This window comes from Patella vulgata, chromosome 9, assembly GCF_932274485.2.
Source record: "Patella vulgata chromosome 9, xgPatVulg1.2, whole genome shotgun sequence".
NCBI lineage: Eukaryota > Metazoa > Mollusca > Gastropoda > Patellidae > Patella > Patella vulgata.
The window spans coordinates 22,664,654-22,684,359 of NC_065887.2; the positions used below are offsets into that span (position 1 = coordinate 22,664,654).

The following is a 19,706-nucleotide window of genomic DNA, read 5'->3' on the forward strand; positions in this document are numbered from 1 at the left end:
ATCTGTTGAAATTAAGAACTCCGCAGGACTTATAAATATGTATCACGTACGACTTCTTGCTATTGATGAACGTATAACGTGTTATAGAAAGGGTCAAAAATCATATACAAGCCTCGCTCTTTATCTATATCGTTTAGCTTGAAGTGGGACGGCTTATTAACCTGTATATGTAATAGACATAGGTAATAGCACTACTCCAGTTTCCTATGAACTGACACGCGTTGACCGACAAAACACAACGGGGTCACCATGCCGTTAGATAGAGCTAATATTAAGTACGCAAAAGCAACGGTTGGGTTGTTTTTTGGGGAATTGAAAGGCAAGGCTTGCTAAGTAAACTTAGAGAAGAGATCAGAATGATCTTAATGATACGAGACCCCTCTCCCCGCAAGTATATTACCATCATAATACTCTACATTAATTTATGCTGAGGTGTCCATTTCTTTTCTTGGTGTTTCCAAACGACACAATTAATATTATCTTGTATTGAAGTTATACAATGTTGTTGATTTTCTAATCAAGGCATACCCCGAACAGTCAACCTATGTCCATTACTTATGCTTGCTTGTATTTTAATGTGTTGATTCACTACCGTTGAAAGAACACATGAGTTGACATGGACATCGTCATCGGTGTTCTATTTGTTCTCGCCCTCTAAAACGTTTTTCTAGACAAGATCTGGCAATGTTCTGCATAGTGCCGCAATACTGACAACCTGTTTTTGTTAGTTCAAATAAAGGAGGTTTAAAACTGGGACCATAATTCCGGTCACTTGATATATTATTCTAAGCATTAAAGCATGGACTCTTGATTCTTTACTTTTTATATCTTCACATTACGATATTTTAATTCTAAGAACAACGTTGCTATTTCCAGGGAGAAAGATTGAACTGAATGTCCCAGATTCGGCATATAGCTTAATGTAAATTGCACGCTCTCTTTAACGATAGCCTCGTATACGCCTAAAAGCAGCAAAGACGCCCGTGTCACCAATAAATTATGAATACCAAAAGCACATATATTATCTATGAAGACACACTTAGAGATCGAAAATTCTGAATAATCCCACAATGTTTTAGAATATTCCTTTTGACATAACTTGTATCGCGTTTAAGTTTTCCAGGTCACAAACTAAACCAGTATCGCTTTCCAAGACATTAAACTCAAGGAATTTAATAAACATAGAGATAACTTTTAATATTTGCGGTAAAAATAGATCAATATATATGACGGAATGAAACTGTTGCACACGTTGCACAAATTGTCTGTTTACATGTCTTCAAATACTTCAATAACTGAAAACCCAAATTGTAATGGAGAGAGAGAGAGAGAAATGTGGTTTAACGTCCACTCGACACAAACTAGGTCATTTCGGGACTAACATATGGTTTTTAAAATTTTATTTCAATAATTCGCTTGCGCCTAGGGGTCTTTAGCAGTGGGAGGAAACCGGAGGACCCGGAGAAAACCCATGAGGTTGGACAGGCGACCTACTCCTTGTCACGTACAACCGGGGATTCGAAACCACTCTAGTCGACTCAATGACAGACGTTATGATACAGCGCGCGCACGCTAACCATTCAGCCATCCAACCCCCCAAATTGTAATGGAAATAAATAAGGAGAAAAATCGAGTTGATAGTCACTACTATCAGTCCCATTCCATATATTTTTACAATATTTGATCAATAGTATTCGTATTAATCAATGAACATGTTTTCTCTACTTGCACATGGCTACCTAAGACAAGAAACCCTACAAATTTGTGAATCATCGGCTGCTCAGTAAATCAAGTTGTCAAATCGTATGATTAATAACGCTCTGTATTAATTTGAAAAATAATTGAAATTAGATAGACTTGACTTTTACAACATAAAGATTGCATAAATCCTACGAAAACTTAGATTGAAAGACATATCTCGAGATTATTCAAACTGGAGATATCTCTTGCAGTACATTAAATTAACATTTAAGTCGTTCCAAATGAATTGTCTTATTAGAATCATAAAACCATAAATGTGAGACGTAGTTTGGTAAATTCTATTCCCAATATTGTTTTGTAAATTACGCAGCAAATTTTTATACATAGAGCAAAACAGCTCACTTCGAGCAGAACAACCCTAATACGACAACAATATAATGGGCGTCTTAGGCGTCAACGCTTATTAATAATGGAGGCTCACCGACACAGGAACAAACCGGTTAAAAACTTGTAACATACACAGCCTCAAAACACATTCAATAAATTTAAAATTTAGGGATTCAGTTAATTCCATTACGCTGAATAATAAATATATGGCGATTTCTATTGTTGATTTCTAAGAAATAGAGTGAGTTTAACCGATACACGTGTGACCTATAATAGTGGACCTATGCGTGTAAACCGGGTCACGACTGAACTGTGAACCCATCTTTTATAATACCGGCTGTACAGGTATAATATCGCAATAGTATAACATTGTATGACTCTTAACTAGTCGTTTTCACTCACTTGGATTAATCAGGGATATAAAAAATATACAGTATAGTTAGTATACAGGATGAACAAGGTAGGAAGTGTGGTTGTGTAATATTATTTATTGCTAATATATATAGAAATAGATTGCAGTAAACGCCCAAAACTGCTTTATTGAACACAGAATCGTTGAACATTTTCCATAATATATGTTTGACGAAATAAACTTAATTTTATCTATTTACAGATCGAAATTACCTAACGTATTTTTCACATGCATTAATATGGATAATGCACCCAGTATTATTGTCTATGATATCGAGTTATTACCTGTGAAATTGAAACCCCATCCACCAGGCTGAACTTCTATTATATACAGTAATTATATAAAATAATGTAAGTAATTTATATTTGTGTAATTACACATAGGTTTCAGTTGTGAACAATCGGATTTTAACTGGGATACCCCGAACATCAATTATAAACCGAAAAACATAACCATCTCCCCAAAAAATTAAAATAAACAAACATATATCGACCATTTGAGTAAGGCGGGGTGAAATTGTCTTTAACTCTTTTAACTCCTGTCGTAAAGTTCCAAATTTGTATTTTTATATTCAATTGCTATGTGCAAATGTCTAACACTACACACCTGTTGAAAGCTATTTTTTTTAAAAACAATATTTATTTTCGGAATATCAAAACAAGCCAATATTATATAGCTTATATAAATCGGCTTCCCAAAAGCAAAATACATAAATTATATAAACATATATTATGATCAATATACATGTATATAGAGTGTTAAATTACATAATAATATTATAGAAACAATATAATCAACGAAAGGTAATTGAACAAACATTATTCCTTGACGCATATATATGACGTGTAAACATGATTGCAAGCTTTAATAGCATATTTTAAAATATTCAAATATTGACTTTTCCGATTTAATTCAAATTCAAATGTCAGAATTTCTCCTGTGTGTATATGAAGCATGAAATTGGCTTAATTTTGGAATATCTGACAAGCTGTCTGTTTGATCAACAAAAGTGGGAGATTCAGTAGATTTTAACTTCTTAATAATATTGACAGATCATTTCTATCTGCGTTCCGTTCTTAAAGAGTCCAGTAAAAAAACAATGGATGATACTCGGTTATGTCTATTTTGTTATAAGAATCAAGCTATTGGTTAAGAACTGATAGTTTCTTAAAATTACCAAATATTGAGCATTGAAAGTTTCATATGTTAATATATGGTGTATTGAGCTTTTACTACACCGTTTAAATCATGCATGATTTAAGGAAATGAAATGAAATGAAATGCAGTTTAACGTGCATGATTTAAAGGGGGTAAACCTCTTACTCGATATTATCCATAATGTTCGAAATTAAAAACACGAATTAGAATTCAATATTGGCGTATTCAATTCAATATTGTTGCTGTTATCTTACCATGAATATATGGGAACCTAACATCCAGTATTTAAGACAATGCTATTTTAAAATCAGTAGACGGTTTCGGGCGCCATTAGTAATGAACAAAGAAAAGACATCCCACAAGACAACGCGGAATTAATTAAAAATGGGCGATTCATAGACAATAGAATAATCACTAAAAAAAACAACGTATAGAATGGACCGAACAAGCAATAACCATTGACGTTAGATTTGGACTGCTATAGCGTACTTCACCGAACATAACTGATTATTAGCAGTTAAAGTATTTGTTTAAAGGAGCTAAATCGCTAATATTTTGGACCTAGAAATTGGCACAAATGGGTCGCAACACATATAATATTAAATATGAATTTATGTAAACTGTTTTACATGCAATCGTTTCCGTTTTACTGTGAATGCTCTGCGAAATACGCAAGAAGTCTCAACCGCAAGTCAGTTTCTAGCGTCTGGTTATTCCAGTCAACACCGATATTTTTTATTGCGCATGCTCTCCAAATAAGAACATGATATCACCGTTTGACATGACTTGTGGAATATGTCTAGCCTCATTCTTTGAGCACCTTGTTACAAATGGCGCTGAAACTCATTATGGTACACGAATCGTGTACCAATGGTAAAATGTTTATTTTGTCTTAAATATTGGATATCAGAAGCCCATTTTTTCCAGGTAAGATCACAACACCAATGCTGATTTAAATTGCAAAAAATCGTGTTTTCAATGTCAAAGATTTTGGATGATATTGAGTTACGGACTTAGCTTCTTTAAATATTGAATGTAAATCAATTATACGCTCATATTGCTTTTAAACCCATTTTTGTCAATTTTAAGGTTGGTTGATATAGATTAATCGTGGTTTTAGACGTCCTGTTTAATAAATTGAATTAAATATGAGTTACAGTTAACAACCCGATGATGCAATTAGATAACAATACATAAAATTTCAATTGCTCTACAAAGATAAGAATAATTTATGCATACATTAAACAGTGTGTCCAGGTTATTTTTTCGCTAAACGGTCAAATTTATTATGTAGGTCATCTGTTTTAAAGATTATAACATAATTGTTTTCTTACTATCAATAATATTTTTAATAATTGGGATATGCGATTGGATGGACATAGTTAAGATTGTCTTTTGGCGAGAGCACCTAGCATCTTGGATTTCATGAGCAGTTTTGAATAAATCAAAATTAAACATGGATCAACATTAACAACTTGATGACTAGAGTATTGTTATAACATTCTACTAATGAAGAGAAAACAAAACAAAAAATCTTGTGAAACTCTTCTCAAGGTGCGGGTTATTTCGCCATTTTCCTCTTATTTAAGACATTAATCCCATGGCCAAAAATGCTCGTCAAAGCGATGTTTCGGTGCCTGATGAACTTTTATTTTTAACATTCAGTAATTAAACTATAACTGAGTACAATTATTATTTCTTATTCTTGTTTTCATTCCTACATTTAACCCGCAGCTTATAAATCGGATTATGGAAAAGTCTGGGCGACCACAGGCTTTCTTCATAGCATTTATCATGGATTTGCTTCATGGACTGAACTGGGACCTTTTTTGTCATATTGATACTGTTAAAATAGTTGGCTTACGCATTACTAGCGCAGTAGTTCCATTGTTTGGTAAATTGACTTTTATTGCAAGACTTTCTCAATAATTATGATACCTGAACCGAACAAATCCACTTTAAGTTAAAGCAAATACACGTTTTTTTTAAATATGTATTACATTTTTCTCATATTTACTATAAACACAAAGGAATGACAATCCTATATCCTGGTCTACTGTGACTAAGAAAAGGTTTATGTGAATTTTCCAAAAAAATTTCACCAAATATAATTTCTATTTGTTGTTGCTGCTTACGGCGTTACGCCCTTTTCCACCTTGGGTGATACCGCAGACAAGATTAGTTTCTTAGAATCTGCTCTATCTTATGATTTTCTTATGAATAAGTGGAGCGGATATTAAAGGCTCGATGCGACATTTGCATTTTCGATAAAATATATCAAATTTCCCACGGCTTAATCCACGCTAAATATGTGCTCGTATTGATTATTTAACATTTAATTAAGAAAACAAAATCAAAATACCGACGCTACATAATCTCCCGGCTTGGATTCAGTCGTATTTAAAAGATATCTTGCTACATTAGCGATCTTGTCTACGATATCACCTTAGGTGGAAGTGGACGTAAAACCCCAGAAACGAACGAACGAACATTAGCGATCGAAGTGATGTCAATTATCATAACTTTTTAAATACTGAATGGAATTGTTGTTTGTAAGGGATTCCTACAGGGCTAATGTGTTGTAATCAAACATTTTGCAATAATCTGGGGATTTTCATAATTTTTCTTAAAAAAAACCCAACCCAACATTATTTAGAATGTATATAATAACCTGTATAATTTTATCGGTTTACTGTGTGACGCAAGGCTCAAATTTATTATTCAGTCTGTTGTTTTGAATAGTACATTATTAGCGATCGTACTTTTTTTTAAAATCGAACTTATTTTGATGATAATGATTTTTTTTTTCTGACACTATTTATTCAATAAATATTTACATATTATAAAGTAGACTATATGATTGTGGGATCTAGAAACAAGCCAGGGCTTATATAAAGATAATGATATGTTTTAATATTTTTAATATTTGGTTTATAAAATTTGATAGACTCATTATTTTTAAAATACAGTTAAATTATAGTTTATGAGAGAGCATGGATGCCATATTGGATTTTATGGTGCCATTTTTAATAAATTGAAATTAAACATGGACCAAAATTAGGAATTAAATTGGTGATTACAATATTTTCACCGCATTTTATTGTTCTACGAGGAAGAGGGTACTTTATAATATTTTCGCCGTTAGCCCTATTTCAGACTATATCCAATGGCCAAAACACTCCAATGTTTGAGAGGTTCCAACAAAGCCCATTTTGACCAGCGCATTGTTTCGAAATAGAAAAATTTCTTCAAAACTAGTTCTGTAGCAATTGGTCACGGATTTTCCTCTGCTATATGGACTATTTTAACAAAAAACGTACCAATAACGGAAAAGATATAGGAATACACAATATGTGATGTAAAACTTTCACTCCCAACAAATAAAATTACACAATGTAGCATGTAAATTTCTACTTTTGGGCTATTAAAATTAAAATTAAAATCAGTATGTCAAATTATGTTGTCAAAATGTCCATGTTATGTTGTCAAAAAGTGCTCATTCCCAACTTTAAACATGAAAATCTTTTAAAAAGTCATTAAAAATATAATTTGCTTTTCAATAGAGCTGAATAAGTCGTTCTATTAGCCATTTAAAAAAGAAATAATAATCAACTATATTAAATTGTGTTCCTGTCGAAATTTTGAGAACAATGTGTCTTTTTAGTTAGTGCAGTTAATCATAGACCACAGTACCCACCGTGATACTTGATTGAGCTTTCCGGAATTAAATTCTCTCCATTCCAAAAGTATTGTCGATTGAGTGAAAAGGAGAATTTCGGAGTACAACGCATGTGCCGATTGCATAAAAAATTATCTCAACCAATCATGACAGCTGAAACACACCTGTTACTTAAAATGCGATTCTACTCTCATATACCTCAGCTGTCGGGACTGGCAGAACTGTGACAGGGCCGAATTCCGTATCACTTGATTTCCTGACTGACAATCGAACACCCCCCAGTTCTTCACCAAGTGTCAAAGACACAGTATGGAGGTCAAACAGGAATTCCCCTAATGTTACAAATAGACATTAAGTTTATATCAAGTCATAAAACACGGATGGAGAAGTTTTCACTCAGACAACCTGGAATAAGGTTGCCAAAGCATTCTGTGAATATCATGCCTGTCTATGCAATGTGAAGGAGTGTAGACATTCAATGTATGCCTCTGCCGTTATAAATTAATGATAACGGAAATGAAAGCTTGTATCGGGATAGACAAAACAACAGGTATTCTGTTGCGTATTTCACACCCACACATATTTTCGTTCGAATATATTTTGTGCATTTTCATAGAATAACATAATAATTCTACCCTTAATCTTTTAGCAAGTTATTTAATTGGTAGGCAGCAATATGTTGTTTTAAATTGTATATATTCTGCTCATTGTGTTATAAAATTTGGCGTTCTATCCTTGGTTCAATTTTATTTACGTTATACACCTCACCAGTTTGGGATATAGTTAGAAAATATGATTTAGAATTTCATTTATACGCAGATGACACCCAATTATATATTTCTTTTCACCTAAAAATCCAGATTCTTATGTCCATTCAAAAGCTGTTATTGAAGTATGTATATCTGAAATTAAATTGTGGATGTCAAAAAGCTTTCTAAAACTAAATGATGATAAAATAAATATATATATATATATAAATTTGTTCAAATAAACAATAATATTGTCAAAATTCGACTGTAAATCGTTATTATAGCTGGTCTTCCATCCAAACTTTTGGATAAACTTCAACGAGTCCAAAAATACAGATGCATTAAAAATATGATCATATTACCCCAATTTAAAAAAAAAAAATAAAAATAAAAAAAAAAACACTGCTTACCTATTTGTTATGGAATTGATTTTCAATTTTATTGATCACTTTCAAACGTTTGAAGAACTTAGTGTCTGTTTATTTATCTGAACTAAATGTGTATACATCGCCTGACGATGTTTACGCTCTTAGATACAGTTTCTTAAATTCAGTTGGGGGTTGGATGACCGAATGGTTAGCACGTGCGCGCTGTATCATAAGGTCTGTCATTGAGTCAACTGGCATAGTTTTGATTCCGCGGTTCTACGTGACAAGGAGTAGGATTATGGGCTTGTCATGTGAATAAATGTTTAAATGTTAAATTCATATAACATTTGACGCCATAAGATTTAGCTCTTCTTCAGATTTTCCAGCGTGGTTTCCCCTTGTCAGTGATGCAGGACGGGGGGCCTGACAAGGACAGCTGTCTAGTCGTTCGGATGGGACGAAAAACCCAGGTCCCGTGTACACATTGGCGTGCACGTAAAAGATCCCTTGGTAGTTGGAATTCGATATAAGAGTAGGCCGTAGTGCCCGTGCCCGGGCAAAATTTCCTTTATAGCACACTGTATGGGGCATGCCCGTCTTCATTAGCCCAGTTTAGGAGCAGAACAGTAGGACGTTAAACCCCATTTCATTTCATTTCATTTAGCTCTTCTTACATAATGCATCTTTAAGTAATTTTGTCACTCTTAGTTTAGCGTGACAAGTATGTTGATCTAAATCAAGCCAGAAAAGAAATCGTTCAAAATAACACCCTTGCACCTGCCATTGATGGGAGTATTATTGGAGAATGTTAAATGATTTATAACTTATGGCATTTCATTTCAATGACCTGATATCCCTTCGTATTTGAGAAGTTCAATTAGCTATCCTCACCCCCCCCCCCCCAAAGGTCATTAGCCATCTTCCTACTTTAATATTAACAATTGTATATATAATGCATATTGTTGCTGGAGCAGAAATGAAACATCCACATAATTTTGATTTCCTTTACAGATATCTACGTGGTGCATATTTTATTGCATTTAGACTATTAATATGGTCACAAAAAATCTAACAGTTGACGAAACAACATGTATTATGAAGCGATCTCAAGACAGAATAAGTAAGTTTTCATCTTTTTGCTTCAGAATAAGAACAAATACATTTTTTACAGGTTGGAATGCTCGTAATTAAACTAATATAAAAGAACCAGAAGCCTCACCAATCGTGTGCTATTTAAATAGAAAACAAAATGTACCAGACGACTTATATAAGCTATTCTGCATATAGAATCCGAATAGCAATGCAGGACCCACCTTCTGTTCTAAAATGGTTAAAATAAACATGCTCATTCTCTTTGAAGAGGGAGCGGCATTGGCTCAGTGAGTAAGACGTAAATACAAATAATATTTTCTTTTTAATAGAAATAAAAAGAGAGAATGTGCCACAAATCAATTAGATTTTAATAGGTCGGGTTCAGGATTGCACAGGACCCCTGGCTGGAAACGTTACTGGGGCTCTTGCATCAACAGTGCAAAGTGGGCATGTTCTTCTCATTGTCCGTCACTCTCACACAAATGCAATTGCATTAAATAATTAATTACATTCTTCATACAAATATATAAAATAAGATATAGAATTAATTTGGGGACCTCTTAACTATCTTGAATGCTATGGGGTAATTTTTACGACAATTGTTTTTATCAAAATATTGACATGATGGATGACTCCCTAGATCTGATCATGGTATTCTAGGTTAAAGTAAAGGTGATTATTATTAACATGATCAATAAAAACAACATTCTAGAGCTTAGGAATGACAATATCCTATTAAATCAAAAATGTCGTGCAGTTCTTTTTTTTTTTTTTTTTAAAAGCATCAATTTTATTTTTCAGTTAGTTATTTTGGAAGGATGGGTGGGGGAAGGGGACATCATTGTTATGCTTCTCTGGAAATGTACACTTTACTAAATATTATTTAATAAGAAAAGTAACCTATAGAAATCTGATTGACAAATACTTTGAAATGTAATACCTTTACTTCTGAGCAGATAACAACTAAATATGGAATGTACCTTCCTAATATCCGTGTCTACCCCCATCGATCACAATCTGTGCAAATACAGACTCGTTGGCAATCTGATTAAAATCAGATCTGATTTCGTTTCGTTTTTTATAGTTCAAAAGTTCGTTTTATTTGTCTTTACTACACTAGGATCTGGAAGAGTTGTTATATAACCCGCGTCCTGGATATGTGAGGGATTAGCCAATGAAACGGTCTGCTACCGCGAGTTTTTGGCGTGAAATGCACGAAACTGAGGGTAACCCACTAGAAAAATCACCGCTGATTGGTTAATCAAATGTCTGGCGTCATCAGACATAGGGTCAGAAGCCGCTCGTATGACTTCCACTACAACCGGTAAGATCTTCATGTCACTCGGCAAACCTCGGCAGATTCCGTTACTCTACATCTAGCCTCGGCTGTATGACGGTAAATGATATATACCTACGCCTATACAATTGCGAGATCATAATTTTATCGCATTTTGATGAGATTTATGGATTATGGTCCCTCGTTGTACGAAAAATCTCGTTTTAGCTTGTGTACCCCCTGCGGGTCATTTTTTTTCCGATTTGATAAAACTTAAAAATATGTTTTTATCCCAAAGATCTCGGATAGGTTCAAATTTGGCACGTATTGTATATAGCCACTGGTTGTACGAAAGATCGCTATTTTAGATTGTGGACCCTCTACAGGTCAAAATATAAATCCAGATTTGATATATATATATCCCAAAGGTCTCGGATGGGTTGATTTTAGCACGTATCGGAACGTGAATTATGGCCCCTGATTACTAAAATCGCATTTTTAGCTCGTGGACCATCTTGGGGTAACATTTGTTATCCAATTTATTAAAGCAGTTCAAATATGCCGGATTTATTTCAAAGTTGCTGCGTAGCAATGGGGTCATGAGAGGATGAACCCCATCGATGTTCAGTAAATTCCGTTTCGAAGTTACCACTTTTCCAAAACCTTGTCAACGCGACAGAGAAGACGGTTTTTAACAGATTATTTTCTAATATTCGATGTAGAGCAGTTCAATGCCACGAGCACTGTTGATTTAGAACTACCATTTACCCAATACCATCGAATGCTAACCCAATACTACCAAATTCTACCACATTTTTTCTCATACTGACATAATTCATCAATTACTTCAATATCAATGAGTTAATTCCCCGAAAAAGTACAAAATTTGTACGGTAATCTGTTACAATTGGAACTGCAAAACATTGAATAGATAATTTGAGTAAATGAGTAAAAGGCACTATTCTGCCAGTTTACGCTACGTCTTATTAAACAATGCGCGCGCCATCGAGCCAATGATCGACGCCGTATGATGTGACGTCACATAAAGAGAGAGAGAGAGAGAAATGGGGTTGAACGTCCACTCGGCACAAAACAGGTCATTTCAGAACTAACACACGGTTCAATTTTATTTCCATAATTCGCTTGCGCGTAGGGGTCTTTAGCAGTGGGAGGAAAACGGAGGACCCGGAGAAAACCCACGAAGTTGGACAGGCGTCCCTACTCCTTGTCACGCCAGTTGACTCAATGGCAGACTTTATGATACAGCACGCACGTGCTAACCATTCATCCATCCAACCTCCCGTGACGTCACATAAAGGAGGCATACTTGCACTTATAGAGGTTAGTCATCTTATACAGGGATATAAGAAGGCTTTCGCAATACTTCTGTGAAACAGATTGATTGGATAGTAGTTGGGTAAATCGTCCTGTTCACAAAGCGGTATCACAAGGAGAACCAAACTGATCAGCAGTAAATATTCGCCTAGCCGCTGTGAAAAAGTTTGAAGGCGAACAAGACATTCCAATTCTAATAAATATTTTCCACTCCCTTTATTTATACTTACAGATTCTCAGTAATTTCGTACCACCATAAAGTTAGTGATCAAGATACTGAATATTGAATATTTATATACATCCATACAAACTGTTGTTCGAAAAATCAATATATTGTTTCCGCATTCATATCTGTGATATACATTCTGAGCTTCGGATTGGCTACCCGGTTTGTACACAGTAGTACACGGAAGCAAAATATAATATACTTAGCCCCATTGAGAACACAAAACTTTTATAAATGGATTTGTAATTGTAACCATTGTTATCACGCGATAATGATGTTTTTCTTTATCCTGTAAACGCACCAGTTCCTACAAATTTAATTTGGCAGAATGAGAATGTTAAAAATCGCCATTTTATGATGCCAACATGGGTTTAAAATATGGCTTTTAAAAAGCGGGCCAGTACATATTCCTGAATCAATGGCCCGAGAAATCCCGGTCTAGCCAATGCTGTAATTAAAACAAAAAGTCGACCAATCAAATCTCTCCTACATACGTTTGTTGGTAGTCGTGGTTCAATCCAGTTTATTGAAACAAAACACGTAAAGAAAAGGCCCATTGCAGACTTCGTCATAGGTCACGAGGTGTAATAAGGGTTAGGATTAGGCTAGCCCTAACCCTAACCCACAATCTCGTCAACAACCACGTGCCCTAACCCTATTTACATCTCATGACCTATTACGAAATCTGCAATAGGCCTGAACTTTATCTTTTAACCAATGTTTACGTATGAAGCTATATCGGATAGCCTCGTTTATCATACAGTTAGTTTGTCTACAATATTCTTCTAATATTTGGATAATCGCTCATAATGAATTTTGCGGGTTGTGGCGTAATGTATCCGCGATTGTCATATTAACTTTTACTTTAACATATTTAGAGCTCTGGGTTAATCCCGATTGATTTGTTACGCTGTAATGGGTTGGTTGTTAACCCAACTGTTAACCAGTCATAATGTGGAACAGGAATCATCAGTCAGTCCAGCAGTGTTTGGGAGAGATTGGGTGTATCAGTACAATTCTCACACTTCTGTCGAAGACGGGACACTATACCAAGGTTGACATCTGAACACCAAGAACGCACCTCTGTGAATGTGTCGGATTGGAAGCCATCAGGCTACCATCCTGAGACTGATCAATACTTTACGACAGAGGGCCATTGCGTGTCAAATCACCCAATGAGGTAACCACACCCATTTGATTTGACTGAAATTTGGTTTATATCCTGTATTCCTAACTTTAGCTTGATTGGACTTATGGTTCCTGAGATATGACCCATTCAGATTTGCCTATGTTTTACAAAATCGGCGTGGCCACCAATATTCAAATAACAATATATTTCAAAATTGTTGAACTGTGTATTTCTGGAAAGGCAATTTAGACATAACAATATAAGTAAACATTACCCTATGTTAGAGTCTGAAAAGTGTCAACGAGATGTTAAATACGTTCCATTTCTTTATATTAGTAGAGAAACAGAATCGAGTGTCGAGTGACAAAATAAAATTTTATCAACAAAAATATTTGGAACGACCGTAACACTTTGGAAATGGTTGGTTAGATTAGAAAGCTGCTCGTGGATTTTCCACCCTGGTTACCTCCAATGTTATCGAGTGTCAGTCATGACATTTTTCAATTTGCTATTTGAAGAAGGCATTTTTAACGACGCAATTTCTGTACACTAAAAAATTTTTTTATCAGATACACGGTGTCAATGCTAGCATGTATTGATGCCTCCTGATAACAAAAGTTAAAGTAACAAAAACAGCCATAGATATGGTGTCAAATAAACACATCACAAATGCGTGGGTTGTCTAAATGAAATCTCGCAGAGCACGACGTACACAACTAAAGTAGATGGGGTGGATGATGGGGCAATCTGATAAAAACACAGATCCTATTTCGTTTCGTTTTTATTGTTCAAAATTTCGTTTTACTTGCCTTTACTACACTAGGATCTGGAAGTGTTGTTATCATTGACGTGTTCCGAATGATGTGAGGGAATAGCTAATGGAACGGTCTGTTACGGCGAGCTTTAGGCGTGTTTTGCACGGAACTGTGGGTATCCACTAGTAACATCAATGCTGATTGGATAATCAAATGTCTGACGTCATAGGTCAAAAGCTGATCGTATGACCTCTGACGCGACCTATCGCTACAACCGGTCAGATCTTCATGTAGTGTAGGCCATCGAAAGTATAAAAAAACGAAACGAAATAATATAGATCTGTATTTTAATCAGATTGATGATGGGGCACAGATTTCGGAATGGAGTGTTGCCCGGGTTGTGTCAAACCCTAGGTTTTCGAGAAAGGTTGGAGGTTAGGTCCAAGGCAGATTCCTAATGGAGGTTCAGGGGATGAAGACCCTGAAATTGTTTGGTTTTGTGGACGATTATAATGCTAGAGATGCGTAGTATTGGAGGACACGAGTGTCGTATGACAGTTCCAACTAGTACTATATTTATACAGATTAGAGATAATAAATTTTATTGCATAAAAGAGCCCACAGGGAGCAGCATACAATTACATATATACAACTGGCGGTAGTGCATAGATGTCAACCGGTAATGACGTCACGATAGGTTGATATATTCGGTTCATATCAACCTGTCATGACGTCATCTAAGGTTGATATATTCGGTTCATATTAACCGCTGATGACATTGATGATCGAAATAATACAAAGAACACAGAAATAATTTTTTTATGCTTTTGACAAATGTTTATGGTACAGTTTGTAGCATTCAGTACCGAAATAGACGGCGTACCTATCGGCATATTTAGATCGGTTATCCATCTATGTCTAAGATATCTTTCAGAATTTTCTTTTCGTCCACATTTCAATTATTTCTCCAAACACTCCAAGACTTGAAAATATTTATAGCCCAAGAGTTCCTTTGTAAAGTATTTTGGGTACAGTCCACTTAACACAGTCGGTCAAATCCGTCTCTGAACATACCGAAAACCTTCAAGGTTATCTGTCATAATTATCGGAAAAGATTGCCTTTTGATCCAAATTTTCTTCATCCTTTTGACGAGCAACTAGTAGATCCTTATCGGAAAATTTGCATTCACGTCTATTCCACCGTCAATCTGTTGGCTAAAAAGGATTGATTATTCGCCTGATAACGTATTACTACCCATTTTGTTTTTAATAGAGACTTTTGGCAAGCTGAATTTTTCCCATCCGTATCACGTATCCGTATCGCATACGTGATACGTTGCGTCAATGTAGTTTTAGAGTTTTGGCAGATTTTCGCGTCGCGTGCGTATCACCATCAGCAATTTTTGGTTTCACTAATGTATCATTTCAGAAGATTATACCCCTTTAACATAGAATAAAATCATTTGCGGATTTGCCAGGTCCCACCTCCCTACATTTATCACGTAGATCAACCAGCATGCAGACAGACCGAACAGTATGAAAATTCCGAGAAAATCCATCAAATATAATGATTAAATTACGATCTTTATCATGATAAAAATGACATTAAATATACACTTTCGTGTTCTAGGATACACATAGATTCATAAAAACGCAACGGCATAACATTTCATGAGCCAAAAGTAGCAAAAAAGACGGTAAAAAGACAACAATGTTATATGGACCTTTTCCGTATGAAAGCTGGTCGACACGTACTGCCGTATCCGCGTGTCGTATCACGTATGAGAAATACACAAACATTGATGACGTCACACGCAAAATCCATACGGATACGCGATACGGACCAGGAATTTACGCTTGCCAAAAGTTTCTATTTTCAATTCAATTGAACCTATATTTACTCCAAAATGGCGACAGTAGTTGCGTATAAACAATAACATTCACGTGCATTCACGTGATTAGTTCGGTAATTTTCGTTATTTGGCGGAAACTATCGAGCAATTATTCTATCATTATTGTTGACTTTTAATGGAAGAGTCTATTTAATTTAAGGGTGATTAAAACTATGACGTTGTATATGTCGGATATAAACCTTCTCTCCCTCGGATTGATATGATAGTTGCGCTTCGCCCGCGTGTTCTCGCTCATATCAACCTCGGGTAGGTTCATATCCTATACATAAATTACATTGGGTATATTCAAGGCGACGTCGATTTATAAACAGTGACTTCGCTTTTTTCCACACTGCTTAACTTAGTGAAATGAGATGAAATGGTGTTTAACGTCCCCATTTATGACACCAACCGGGATAATGGAGACTGCCATAAACCTTGCAGTGTGTTGTGAGGGAAATGTTACCCGGACAGTGGTGTTTTCGACTATTCTTAATGGAATTCCAACTACCAAGTGTTCTTTTTAGTAAACGCCAATATGTACACGGGACCTCGGTTTTTCGTCCCATCCGGACGACTAGACATTCTTCCTAATGCTAGGTTCCCCACTGTCGTGCGATACGTTACGATAGGATTGTTCCTATTGCTTCCACGATATGCTACGTGTGCAGATCCGTTCGAATACGTTTCGATACGATCAACACGATTGCCATGACTGTGGCCTCAATATATGATAAGACATGATAGGATCACCACGATTACTCCACAATTAAAACCACGATTTCAATCGTAGTACGAATCGTGATGGTGGGAACATAGCATTACATTGTGAAACGCGACTAGCGAAGTGGTTGAAACAGAACACTATAACTTCACGCTAGGCATGACTGTACACACCAGTTCACTCCCGTACACTTCGTGTACATTGTTTCGTCTGTCTTGTATGAGCAATCACTCGTGAAAGCTTAAAGTTATGGTCCATTGCAGATTTCGTCATAGGTCACGAGATGTAAATAGGGTTAGGATACCTGAATGTTGATGAGATTGTGCGTTAGGGATAGCCCTTACCTAACCCTAACCCGTGCCTTAACCCTATTTACAAATCGTGACCTATGACGAAATCTGCAATGGGCCGTAACTTTTAGTCCTAACCCGCCTATCAAGTTGCTTTTTGTAACTAGAAATTGATATGGTATGGGTGGCCAAATGGTTAGCGCTTGCGCGTTGAGTTTGTCATTGTGTCAAGTGGCGTGGTTTCTATTCCCCGCTTGTACGTGAGAAGGAGTGGGTTCACCAGTCCAACCTCGTGGGTTTTCTCCGGGTCCTCCGGTTTCCTCCCATGCAAATAAGATTGAACCATATATTAGTCCCAAAATAACCTAGTTTGTGTCGAGTGGATGTTAAACCCTCCCCCCTCTCTCTCTCTCTCTCGATCGATAAAAACCGGGTAAAAAGCCAATCCTTTACACGTGAACATTGTTTTGTCTGGCGCGTATGAGCTGTCGTCTGTGACCATCTCTTCTATATACACAGGCTTTTATGATTGCAATATACCTAAAAAGCAGTTATAACGGGTTTTAGCGGTAAACGTTAATCGATTTATTGCTTTGAAAGGGTTACTGGAAACTGGTTTGAATTGGTCGGTCGGGCCAATAAGTGACTGAGATGTCATTCACTGTGGAAAATTTGATTTCTGTACCTGGATTCAGTCAGTCTATAGCGAAGCCTATTCTATATGTAATCCACTAAAGTTGTACTCTATGCTTTACAGACGTCGTCTCAATGATTCCTGCTAATTAAAGGTTTTAGAAACAGTTTGATTATGCTGATGTGCGAAATAAGTTTCATGAAATCATCATTAAGGAACATTTTTCTGTTGTTAAAAAATCAATTTTGATAGTTTATATTAATCATCTATTGTCAATAATAGTGACGAGTTTTTTTCCTGCCCCATCGATTCAATCTATGACGATCTGTGTAATTCAGTATGTAGTGATTGCACAGAACTTAAATTTGAGATTTTATTATTTACAAAAGTTTCAAAATCTTCCAAATTCATACATTGGTGTGCCAAATTATTTTCATGAAATTTGAAGTAAACATTTCAGTATTGTTTATGAATTTGAGAGTTTATATCAATTGTATATAGTCAGCAAACATGTTATACTACATAAAATTTAATTAAAATAAGCATCTGACATCATCCATTAGTATTCTGTCTATCTGATTGTAGAGGTTTTTTCTCACTTTCTTCCTCGTTTAAATGGAATTTCATTGGTTTGTGGAACGATCGATATGCTAGCCGTCCATTCACACTGATCAACTGAAGTGTACTACGACACCAGTTTGTTTTGACTCTGTGTACGCAATGAATAACTGCTTTAAATGTTAGAAGTGTGGTCACATATTGTGCTATTATCTATTTATTATTGCATGGTATAAATGGATATAACAAAACGAATTATTTGACAGATAATTATCAAGTTAGCGGTTCGGTTATTTTGGAAAGCTATATTTTGGTGTTTGCTTGCTTATAGATTTTTAAGTTTCCACTTTTGGAATAAAACCGGAGAAAAACTTTTCTTTAGTGGAATATTATCTAATGCTATTTTTGTCCACACTACAGTTCCAGACATTTTTTTATTATTTGTTATATGTGAACATGTGAGCGTTCCAGAAAGTGAAGCATCCTTGGGTTTACAGTACATTCGCTGTAGGTTGGTCAGTTGTACTTTTAATAACAACATTGATTTGGCTTCTAGACGACACGCGCGAAACCAAACTCTTGTCTTGTCAAATATTTACCGGTGACGGATATCTTTTAAGTGTCTTCTCTGATTTTTTTACGGATTGCCTTAATGTGCATACCATTGTTCAATCGCGCCTAAAAGCAATGGTGTGCTGAACAATAAACAACTAGATCCCCTGTCAGTAGACATTATTTTTCGTTAGTCTCTTTTGGAGATAAAAAAAAATAACCGAAGTCTACTAAATGCTCCTGTCAAGCCATTGTGGGCCTACTTTTGAAAACCAACGCATGCAGAATTTTGAGACGTTGATAGAGTGTATATCTACAATAGGCAAAGATAAAGCTCTTGTCAAATCACCACAGAAGATGCCAATTCAATATTCTTCACGCCCATCGTCTTGGCAATTCTACAAAAAATGTTCGGACTCTAATAACAAAAGTAAGTAGCTTTATCGTATATAAAAAGTACAAACAATTCAAACAGAAAACAATGAAAAAAAAAGAAAAAAAAAAGAAAAAGATTTTCATACCTTATCTTCAGGACCAGTCACGACAACTGTGGGTACCAATTTATACCAATTTGTATTCATAGACCTATTTTTATTCTATATTATGTACCCGACATGTATTGTATTGTGATGTGTTAAAAATATGACATAAACCGTACTGAAGATGTACTGTTCGTTCGTGGGACTTAAAGTGATCTCCCGTTTTAAACAGTCTCAGAAATGAAAGAACGTGTACGTATAAAATTTAAGCGCCAAAATATAGAGGAATGGTGTATTTACTTTGTCTCAT

The 19,706-nt window shown here is 35.5% G+C and overlaps 1 protein-coding gene across 2 annotated transcripts in view; it reads left to right on the top strand.

Moving 5' to 3' along the window:
* Positions 1 to 2,370: 2,370 nt before the first annotated feature.
* Positions 2,371 to 19,706, top strand: part of LOC126831470 (nuclear hormone receptor E75) — a 36,060-nt gene continuing 18,724 nt past the window's right edge. Inside the window, exons 1-3 of one of the 2 annotated variants that reach the window (XM_050561981.2) lie at positions 2,371 to 2,548; positions 2,702 to 2,850; positions 9,466 to 9,574. In XM_050561981.2, coding sequence (XP_050417938.1) covers positions 9,508 to 9,574 — 67 coding nt within the window. In that variant the 5' untranslated portion in view covers positions 2,371 to 2,548; positions 2,702 to 2,850; positions 9,466 to 9,507. Of the gene's footprint in view, positions 2,549 to 2,701; positions 2,851 to 9,465; positions 9,575 to 18,511; positions 19,348 to 19,706 lie in introns of those variants that run through there. The other variant, XM_050561980.2, reaches the window with a different exon arrangement.